Source organism: Vespula vulgaris, chromosome 4 (assembly GCF_905475345.1).
Source record: "Vespula vulgaris chromosome 4, iyVesVulg1.1, whole genome shotgun sequence".
NCBI lineage: Eukaryota > Metazoa > Arthropoda > Insecta > Hymenoptera > Vespidae > Vespula > Vespula vulgaris.
Window position 1 is genome coordinate 1,917,501 of NC_066589.1, and position 11,214 is coordinate 1,928,714.

General features: G+C 34.7%; 2 protein-coding genes across 4 annotated transcripts in view; one reads left to right on the plus strand and one right to left on the minus strand.

Moving 5' to 3' along the window:
• LOC127063175 (phosphatidylinositol 4-kinase beta) overlaps positions 1 to 7,862 on the plus strand; it is an 18,851-nt gene extending 10,989 nt beyond the window's left edge. For all 3 annotated transcript variants that reach the window (XM_050992563.1, XM_050992562.1, XM_050992561.1), the window contains exons 2-12: positions 1,603 to 1,849; positions 1,982 to 2,853; positions 2,950 to 3,133; positions 3,206 to 3,340; positions 3,413 to 3,579; positions 3,657 to 3,787; positions 3,873 to 4,103; positions 4,179 to 4,496; positions 4,570 to 4,946; positions 5,028 to 5,500; positions 5,595 to 7,862. In XM_050992563.1, coding sequence (XP_050848520.1) covers positions 1,665 to 1,849; positions 1,982 to 2,853; positions 2,950 to 3,133; positions 3,206 to 3,340; positions 3,413 to 3,579; positions 3,657 to 3,787; positions 3,873 to 4,103; positions 4,179 to 4,496; positions 4,570 to 4,946; positions 5,028 to 5,500; positions 5,595 to 5,782 — 3,261 coding nt within the window. In that variant the 5' untranslated portion in view covers positions 1,603 to 1,664 and the 3' untranslated portion in view covers positions 5,783 to 7,862. The remainder of the gene's footprint in view (positions 1 to 1,602; positions 1,850 to 1,981; positions 2,854 to 2,949; positions 3,134 to 3,205; positions 3,341 to 3,412; positions 3,580 to 3,656; positions 3,788 to 3,872; positions 4,104 to 4,178; positions 4,497 to 4,569; positions 4,947 to 5,027; positions 5,501 to 5,594) is intronic.
• On the minus strand, positions 6,474 to 11,134 carry LOC127063181 (protein ST7 homolog). The gene is made up of 2 exons (XM_050992576.1): positions 9,794 to 11,134; positions 6,474 to 9,678 (listed from the first exon to the last, which is right to left on the minus strand). Exons 1-2 carry the CDS (start codon positions 10,218 to 10,220, stop codon positions 8,555 to 8,557), a joined length of 1,551 nt encoding a protein of 516 aa, XP_050848533.1. The 5' UTR covers positions 10,221 to 11,134; the 3' UTR covers positions 6,474 to 8,554.
• Positions 11,135 to 11,214: the final 80 nt, after the last annotated feature.

Sequence of the window (11,214 nt, forward strand, 5' to 3'; positions counted from 1 at the left end):
GAACGTATACAAGCTAAAACTTATTTGATGAAAGACATCGAAGAAATGATTTAAATCATAGATCATTCCTTCGGTCGTAGGAATAGGTGTTAATTGTATGATTGAGCTCGAGGAGACAGTAAAATAGAATGAAACGTTGATTGGATCTAACCTTTAACTAACATAGAATCGACGTTTCACTTACCTACCGGAAATAGTTCTCGACTTGTGTTGAAATGTTTGCAACGATTACGTGTCTCTTTCATTACGATAATACAATATTCATTTTCCCTTTTTGTATCGATCGTTTCTTCCTCTTTTGTATCTTCGTGTCTTATTTTTTTCTTGTTTTCTTTCTTTCTTTTTATATATATATATGTATATATATATATATATATATATATATATATATATATATATATCATTATAATAAGTTTTACGAAACCGTAGATTTTTTCGGTAAAGATATGACTCTATACTATCACATTTTCGAAACTTCCTGATAGTCGACAAATGACAACGCGTTTCTTTTTCTCTTATTGATATCTTTTATCTCGTCCGTTGTCAGTGATGATACATTAATTTAGATCTTTTTATGTTGTATCATTTTCTATCATTCTTCATTCATAAACATTCATAAAACCTATTTACAGGCATCTTTGTGTTTCTCAATCGAATGGTTTCTAGGTTATGCGATTTATCTCTCGCGATCTTTTTTCTACGCAATGTTCCTCTTCACACACGCGCACACACATTTTGTCTCGCTCATATTCCCGAGACTATAAATTTCTCTGGCGCGCCATTTTCAAACAAAGCTGCGGACTCGACGATTGTATTCCAAAGTATGCAATTGCTTAGGTTTTGTTTTTGTCTATTAAGCGCCATGGATATTTCACAATGGTCATGACAAATCAATTTCCATGGGAATTTTACAACGTGTAATACGATTATTCGTTACTTTGTTTTTACGATACTATAAAGTTAGTTAAATATATCGAGGATGAAAAAAATAAATAAATAAAAGAAAAAAGAAGAAACTAGGATTCCACCCGACTTCAAGACAAAGATTCTCATTTGCCGACGAGTAATTTCTGTTGCTCTTTAAAAGTCGACATAAAATACGTTTCGTTTGCGACGTTTATAAGACTCGTACTCGTTCGAGTTTAATTAAAATTGTGCTCTAGAAACGAAGCGTGCCTCGCATTCGTCTCGCATCAACAGAACTCGTGTTTTTCCACGAGGAATCGTCTTTTCTCGGAAGATTTTCGTCGTTCGTCGAAAAGCGTCTGTACTTTCTCCGCAAATTGCATGCTTCTTGAGAAACACACGCGCGCGCACGTGTGTATCTGTGTAGACTTAGATACGTATGCAAGTTGTTTAGGCATTCACTGTCAACATTGGCAGCAAGCAAAGCGTTGCCAAGCAGCCCGTCTTCTTTCGGGTTATGTATATACATTAGAAACGTGTTACGTAAACTAACGAATGTTTCTCTTTAGCACGTTTCTCAATCCGCGTTAAGATTAATTCCGCTGAAATTCCGATCTTGATCGATGATAATCTTTAATGCTAAATGATAATGTCCTTACGTTCCTTATTTTTGTCTTCCTCTTTCTTTTTTTACAGGTGAGCTGTCAACATGAACAGCAGATGACTGTTGGCTGAGCCGGTGCTCGTTTAAGTTTAATATGAGCGAAGTCGTAGCCGTAACAGTGCCTACTGGTGGATCGACGCGCCAGGAAAGCGTGGCACATATCAAAAGGCACAAATTAGCTAACTGTAATGTTCCTCTCGTTCATGGCCGGCCAAATCCATCGATCAGCGCTCGCAATAGGCTGACGACTCATCAACGAAATCATAGTTTGGACTTCAGGTACACGAGCTTACACCATGTTTGCTTCTTAAAATAGTGATAAAGATATAATCGCGAGATCGGATAATTGCATCGTGAAATTATGATGACAAGCGGGAAACTTGGAGACATTAATTATAATATTTATTGTAGGTCAATGGGTATCTTACTTCCACCGGTGCCCCAAGCGGCCGCGACAACGTTAACGCTGCACCATAGAAACAGAAGCCTGGATTCGGCTTTACAACGAATCCCCGAGGTGGACGTTACTCCGAGTCCAGAATGCGAGACGAATCCTACGCCTGTAATTAAGACAACGGTGCCAACCTGCAAGGGACGTAGTCGAGAACGCGAGGACCTCGCTAGTCTTGGATCCGACGACTCTGGTATACTCTGCGGCTCCGACAGCGGTTCTAGCGACGCTGCCAACACAGCTACCAGAGAGTCAAGTGTAGATCATTTGCATAGTAGAGAAAGTCTCGATTCTACTTTGTCACAAACAGGAGATATGGATGGCATTGATGTTGTTGACGGAGAAGACAACAGTGGGGTGTCTGTATCAGTGTCCCCTGTGGAATTAGTGTTACGTAGTGAGTCCTTGCCTGAAAAGAATGGTGATCGTGAACTCTGTAAACTAAAGAATCTCGATAAAACTAATCACGAAACTGAAGAACACTCTGGTATAGTCCTTTGCCCCAAAGAACTTCAAAATCATGAATACCCACGCGAGGAACCTTGTAATAGCATATCTGAGAAAGCTATGGAGTATCAGAACTCTTCCTCCGAAGTGGCTATGGTACAAGGAGAATTGGCAGGCGCTGCAATGACTTTATGTTGTGGCACCTCTGCGCAACCTGACAAAGAAACTGTAAAAAAACAGCCAGAGGTTCAAAGACAAGAGACAGTTCAGCCAAAGCCGTCGGAGGGGTGTTTACTCAGGTTATTCGAGAGTCAAATATTCGATATGTCTATGGCCATATCCTATCTTTTCAATTCCAAAGAGCCAGGTGTTCAAAGTTATCTAGGTAAGCTCTTTGATGAAAACTCTTAATCGATACTTTCTAAACCGTATAATTGCTAACTTTTTACGAGAAAATTGATATGAATTTACATACTTTTAGATAAATCTTGCATTATGGATTCTTGCATAGAAACAGCAAATTCACGCATATTTAGTATATTTTTAGGTAACAAGATGTTCAGTTTTCCTGATAACGAAGTGGATTTCTATTTGCCACAATTGGTGTTAATGTATATACAGCTTCACGATGTTACTGAAGTCCTTTATCCATATCTTGTCCATAGGTAAAACTATATTCCTTATAAATGTATTCGACGTATCATATTCCTATTAATGTTTTTATCCCCTTCATACAGATGTAGACAATCGGCCGATTTCTCGTTAAAATGTGCTTGGCTATTAGATGCATACAGCTCTGATGCTCATTTGCCATCCAAAAAGAAGTCTCATGGGACCAAATTAAAAAATCTCATTTTGTCGGATGAACTTAGGTAAAAATTTTAATATAAAATGCTATGTATTATTGGAATGTATTACAACGAACGTCGAAAATCTATATTCAGGCCGAAAGGAAATCTGACACGAAAGCAACGTTCTTCCGCGTTGCAAGTTCCTGCTTCGCCGCCATTACCTTTAACACAGAACGTTATGTCACCTAATAAGAAAACTCACCAAAGATCTCAATCGGATGCTACCGGATTGTTCCAAACTTTACGCCGTAGTCATTCCGGTACATATTAAAATTTAGATCAAGTTTATGTTCACGAAAACATCCAACGAAAATTCATGTGCTTATTTTTTGTAAAGGTACAATAAATAAAGTAAGCCTTGGGGACCTGAGCTCTGGTCGAGCATTTGACAATGGTTGTACCTGTTTTTATTCCTGCCAAGGTGTGGTAAATGATTTGAGAGGTCAAAAAACTGATTGCTTCTGCAATGTAAGTAAATTGCTATTTATAAAAGGCTCGCTTAATGTTCCTAATACATGATAATGATCGTTCTTGTTTTGTCTCATTACGATAGGCACCCCGTCTTGCTCCAGAACTTGAATTTATTCAAGCATTGATATCTATTGGTAAATTACTTGGGACAATTCCAACAAAGGAAAGTAAGACTGTACAGTTGGTAGCAGAACTTAACACTCTTAATTTAAATCTTCCTGCAAGGGTATGGTTGCCTTTGCACAGTACAGTACCGCATCATATTGTAAGAGTCCCTCCACAGTATGCTGCTGTGCTTAATAGTAAAGATAAGGTTGATATTTTTCATTCCTATACTCGTATAAATATTTATTACATATCATTACATTTGCAAGTCTTACGATTTCAGGCACCGTATATTATTTATGTCGAAGTATTGGAAGTAGAAGATTTATACACATCACCTGTGCCGACCAAAATTATGGGAAGTTCATTGAGGCATACGAAGTCTGAAGAAAATCTAACTGGTGGTGAACAGTCTAATGTGACGTCATCATCCAATATGGTCTCTACTGAAATACAGCAAAACGTAACGACAGCACTTAGACAGACACCTGTTAAAAATATCTCACCATATTCTGTTAAGAATACAGAAATAGCATTTAATTTTCCCGATGACGACCCAAACGATTGTTGGAGTCAAGAAGACGATGAGATCACGCAACAGGTATAATTAGTTAGATACGTATGCCTGTTTTCTTCATATTTCATTACTCAATCTTTATCTACTATCCCAACAGTATTTACAACTTCGTAAGCCCAGAGATAGAGATACGATATCGCAATTAAGTCAAGAATCATCTGATAGTCGAGAACCGGTTTTCGTACCTGGTGATATAAAACGTCGTCTAAGTGAAATGACTGCTACACCCAGTGCAACATTTAACCATGATCCAGAGGATCCATCAGCCGCCGTCCTCAAAGAGCCATGGGAATTAAAGCAGAAACGTATTAGAGCATCCAGTCCGTACGGTCATTTAGCTTCTTGGAGGCTTCTTGCCGTTATTGTAAAATGTGGGGATGATTTAAGACAAGAACTTCTTGCTTCCCAATTACTTTCAATGTTACAGAAAATTTGGCTAGACGAGAAAATTCCACTTTGGGTTCGACCATACAAGTACGATTAAAGTTATTCCTATAAACATTAACTTACGTCTTTTAACAAGCATAATGCACTACAACTTGATATGATTTTTAGGATTTTATGTTTATCCAATGATAGCGGATTGATAGAACCAATATTGAACACTGTATCTTTACACCAAATAAAAAAGCATTGTCAACTGACTCTTCTACAATACTTCGAACGAGAATTTGGTCCTTCAAATTCAGAAGCGTTTATCATAGCCCAAAAGAACTTCGTGCAAAGTTGTGCTGCTTACTGTCTCATAAGTTATCTCATTCAAGTGAAGGATCGTCACAATGGAAACATTTTATTACACAGCGATGGACACCTGATACATATAGATTTTGGATTCATATTATCAACTTCGCCTCGCAATTTGGGATTTGAGACCAGTCCGTTTAAATTGACTCCCGAATTTGTTGAAGTGATGGGTGGTAGTCAGTCGAAAATTTTTCAGCAATTTAAAACTCTTATTCTTCAAGGTTTGATCGCAGCACGAAAGCATATGGAAAAGATAGTTAATCTTGTAGAGATCATGTTATCAGGTAAAACCTCTTTAGTTGGTAATCAATATGTAATAATTAATGATCTATCTTTGCTCGTAAAACTATCTTTTTTTGTTTCTTCTTCTCGTTTTAGGTTCTCAACTTCCTTGTTTCCGCAGTGGAGGAGCTGCCACGGTTCAAGGATTGAAAAATAGATTTCATCTTACGCTTACGGAAGATCAATTACGTCGTCATGTCGAAGATTTGGTCGAAGGTAGCATCCATTCTTGGTCTACTAAACTGTATGACCGGTATCAGTACTTCGCAAACGGTACTCTTTAATGCCGAAGTGAAGCTATTCGTCCACGCCAGTGTCATAATTTTTTGGCGTCGGAAGATATTTTTATCATGGACAAAGAAGAGGACAGTTGCAAATAATATCAATTTAATAATGTGGCATTTCTTCCACACTTTTAAATACACTTTTCAACATTCCACGAGCACAAAGTACTTTTGAATCTTTTCGATGGTCAAGGAGATATCGTTCCAGTGTGAATAAATTGCTCTTCGTTCTTTTTCTTTTTTTTCTTTTTTTTTTTTATTTTTTCTTTCTTTTTTTTCTATAAAATCAAATAATCTAAATCGAATCGCGTTGACTGGATTAGGTCAATTACGTCTGATCTTCGAATTACTTGTCGCTTTGGCAGCCCAGTGTGGTGGGCATGGTAGGTAGATCGTTTTAGAAGAAATTTGAGGCATTCGAAATGAGGCATGAATAGATAAAAATCATTTTAGATTAAACTTTTGAGGCATTTGAAACGAAAAGTTTTGCGCGAACTACGCTGCTTTAAAGATATTGGATTGTAGCAAATAATAAGTACAGTTAATATATTTATTATAAATGCTATAAAACATTAAATGATAAAGTATTTGTTATGACTATGTTAATTTATGGTAAACAAAACATATTAAGAAAATTGAGAGAAGATGACTATTCCCGTTTGAGAGAATTCTAATTTTTCAACGGGAAATGATTTTTGATGTTTACAGTGCCCAGTTAGTTACATAATGTTTACATATGCATATCGTTTTTCGTTCAATGTATTAATACAGCAGTTTATGTAAGCCTCAATTGACAATTACGAGTTATCTACTATCGGTGCAGATCTTGTAACATTGAACAAGTGTTGGACTGCTAGATCGTTGTAGCCTATAACAGCGTAATTTGTTAAAGGTGCCTTATTTATAGAGAATGGTGGTTACGATCAAGTCTAAAAATGCAGTGAAGTGATTACGGGGCTGTCTGTCGATGCTACCCTTATAGTGAACTGGACAATCTGTTATTTGTAAATAAACGCAATATGTGGACTTTTGTCGGATCGCAAGAAAATAATTCAACCGTTTTGGCAATAAATAAATTTATCCGGAACGGCATGAATGATAAGAAATGGTGGAAGAATCGTATGTGCCGTTTGAACCGTATATGGGCTGCACGTAAAGGGCTCAGATACTAACCGAAGACGAATACTCAAAAAAAAAAAATATCTCCTACTTTATAGATCAATATTGCTATATATTAATATATATTATATATTATATACTTGAATATATAATATATAATATAAATATAATATATAAATATATATATATATGTGTGTATTATATGTAATAATATAATATATATGTATATATATATATAGATATATATATATATATATATATATATACATATAATTGTAACAATCTATTAAGGATAATTCTTATAGTAAAACTTAAGAACCACATTTGAAAAGTTTTTACATGTTCTTATTACGTACATTCATAATTATAATACAAATTGTCTTAGCTATGTGGAAACAATTATTTAATACTATTCCTGCGTTATATCTGTTTTTTCTTTTTTCTGAATAAGTAAATTATAAAGTAAAGAAGTATTGTACATAAAAACAAAAAATTTAAATCAGTTATCATTTAAGGCTAATAGTGGATGAATGTTTGAAACAAAATCAAAGTCATGGTGAGCCAGCCCAGAGTACGAGAGACCTGGGCCCTCTGACTTCCAAGTGTCTTATATCTCTCTCTCCTATCATAACCGTCTCACGATAGACAGGCAGACCAGAGTTGATTCATTTCTCCGATAGTAATCGTCGGTTTTGTTATATTTTAATATAAATTAATTTATAATATAATGAAGAAGTTTCTTTATTCTAAATTTGTCAATACTCGTTGTATTATGTATATTTAATACAATTGTACAAGATCAGATTTATTAAAATTGTATCTATTTCCTTTATGTAACATATAAGCCACGTTTTATCTTAACAATATGCAAAATATGAATATACCTGGTCTTGTTTGTTCTCTCAACTCATTACGAGCTATTGATAATATGAAGTATCGAATAAATACGAATGCAATGATATGTACGTGTACTCTAACTATCTGCATATCCTTTTCAATAACTACGCAAGCGAGGTGCGTCCAATTGATTCATAACACAACGAATGAAGTTATTCATAATAATTTATCATTGAATAGTTCATTGTTCAAAATCGTCCGTACAATTACAATTTTCTCGTATAATGGAAAGTCTAACAACAAGCATAAATTTCCATCGTATCCTCGCGTAATTCATCTGTGTTTAAGCTCTCTTGATAGAAGAAGACAGAATAATAAGTTACATCGTTTAGTCAATTAAAAAATTAAATATAAATATATCAAATACACGTATACCGAAGAGTTGTAACGAAATTCTTCTTGTTAATCATTTCTTTTTAATGTTTAAAAATTATTTATGTTAGCACATAATTTACGGCAACAAAAAGAAAAATGAAACGAAAGTTAAAAAGTGGAAAGTGCCGTAAGCATATCTACTTGTTTTTATTACTTGTACATCGTTTCATTCAAGGTAGATGATTTAATTGACTTACAACGCTAAACAATTAATTCGTACTATAAATACATATATCCAATCATCAGTCATAAAAATGTAATAAGGAAGAAGAGCTGTTCGCGAACATCTAATACGCTTATTTTCAGCGTATCTAACAAAGAAAAAAGTGTATCATAAATATCACAATAGGTCTTGGTTAATAGAGATCATAAGAAAATTTCTTATATTCTAGAGAGCTGCTGTAATAAATTAGACGGCAAGACAGTTTCTAATTTATCCAAAATATAATAAAAGGGATGAGAGAACCAAGCGAGCATCGCTCGCGCGACTACGCCCATGGTATCAGGATACTGATGAGTCAACAAAGCTAAGAGTGCTGTAAAGGAGCACAAACCGGCTGTAAATAAAATAAAAAATGGCAATTCTTTTTTCGGATAAACGCTGACGTCATGAAAAGAGGGTAAAAGTTCGCGATCTGCACACTCGGTACACGTTGGATATGGATAAAATAAGTGTCCCCTTTCCAAGGGATATGGTAACATTCTAAATGTTCCTTCCCATGTACAATGCAACAAATTAAGCGCTCCTTCCATTTGTTTCCAATGTGCAAGGTGGAAAAATGCGTAAGCTATAGCTTCTGAATCTCCTCTTTTTAAAACATGCTCGGGTGGTAAAATTAAAGGTTTCATTTCTAATAAATATTTTGGTACGTGAGGATTGAATTCTACCGCTCTATGAATAGCATCCACTGCAGACATTTCTGCTGTAGTCAAACCTCTTTTGCTAGCTATATCTGGTGAAAATTTATCGGCTACTAATCTTGCCTTTAACAAAGCAGCTGTGTAACATATAGTGGCTGATTTTGGTAGACTTATATCATCGTATTTTGCTAAAACAGCTTGTACATCAGCATACGCTTGCATCTCCAATAAAGCTTCTATTAGATTTTCATGGATATTCAAAACGTTCATAATTGGTGGTACTTCCTTCGTTAGATCCCTGAACATTTTTACCGCTTCTTTCAATTTTCCAAGTTTTCTTGCACACATAGCCAAACGTCTTTTGATATAAATAAGTACATTTGTGTCTCTTCTGTGTATCGCTTCTGCGATGGAGCCTTGATGTTGCGTACTTTGAGATTTCCTATAATTATTTTCTGCTACTTTCAAAGCTTGTTTTAAAATCTTTTCTGCTTCTACAATTGTAGTAGCTTCCTCTTCGGCGAGTAAAATATAAGCTGACGCGCAATCTGGATTATTTTCTAAAGCACTATGCGCAGCTGTTATTCTGGCTACGGGACTTCGTTCTCTCCAAGCTGTTTGCATAATTTCATATTCAGCTTTACCTATACGACATGATCAATTAATATAGAAACGACATAACATTTACACCTAACGCTTGTCAGTTATTACTTATAATCAGATATAATGCGTTTAAACAGGCTTTTTCATTATATTTACCTGTATCACCTTCACAAGTAAAAAACGTTTGATGATCTTGAGCCGATAAATTCATATCATAATATGTTAGCGGCTCTTTGTTAGTTGCCCAAAAAAACCTTTGATATTCTGCACCCCTAAATAAATTTATCGGATTACGCCAAACTTTACATTCAGGAACGTTCTGTTGATTAGAACCATTGGAATTATTCAAACTCGAGTTAGCACTGTCACCTCCATTATCACCTCCACCGATCCAAGGTGAAATATGATTCAAAGATACTTGTTCGATAAACGAAGTACCGTACTTTCTGAAGTACCACCATTCGAATATGAGAATAAGACCGGATATTAATGACGACGTTCCTGTTAATGCTACGTAGAATTTTGGGGTTAGGGTGCTCAGGAACATCGTAGAGTCCCACATACTTGTAAATAAAAGTGCCATTTATAACCTCACAATGTTGTAGACGAAACTTAATTCTATTGAAACTTTGGAGAAAATATCTTATCGATAATTACATCAATTGCCATACGAAAGAAAACACACGTTAATTATTTTATGATAAGAAATTTCCCGATGAACTTCTCTTCGAGGTATTATTATTTGACTAACAAAATAGGTTACGCGATTTCTTGTGATGGATTGTAATAACATTAATACATGTTTACGAAGACAGAACGTGTAAGTGTTTTCGTCCGAGCCACGAAAGCTCTCCAACTGGCTTCGACATCTGGAGTATTTCAATATATAGTAATTCTACACTGTTGCATTCAATTTCGATTATCGAAAATAGCGATAACGATTATCGCGCATGTACAACATATTAATATGTAATAAGTCAAATTGTAATTACAATGTCTACATTGTATTTGTGTTTAAACGAGGAATCCTGTATTCACTTTAAATAAAAAAAAAAAAAAGGAAAGTAAAGATTTATCATCAAATAAATTTTATGTCGATCGACATTAATCGAATGTACGCCAGCCAATCAGGAACAAGATTTCCTTTTGATCTTTGAAAGCACGAAGTTAATTGGTCGATCGTTACGTTCTTTCAAGAGAGCATAGATTTAAATTATATATGATTATGAATTAAATTCTTATAGATATTATTGTTCCTGATTTATTAATTAATATTCAAAAATTCAGATACACTTGAAGAAACAAAAAGTAAATACAAGAAAACTTATAATCATATACTTTCGTTAGATTAAAAATAATTTACGAGTTCGTATTTTATCTGGAATTTTTAGTAATAATACATATAACGTTTACAAAAGTAGTAACACATTTAACTTTATATAGTAATAACACATTCATGTATACATTTTATTATGTTTATTAATTAACATAGTAAAAATAAATGTTATGCAGAGAATTATCCTTTCATCGTAAGCAGTTAAATAAATGATCACTTTTGATCGAAGAAATAATTATTG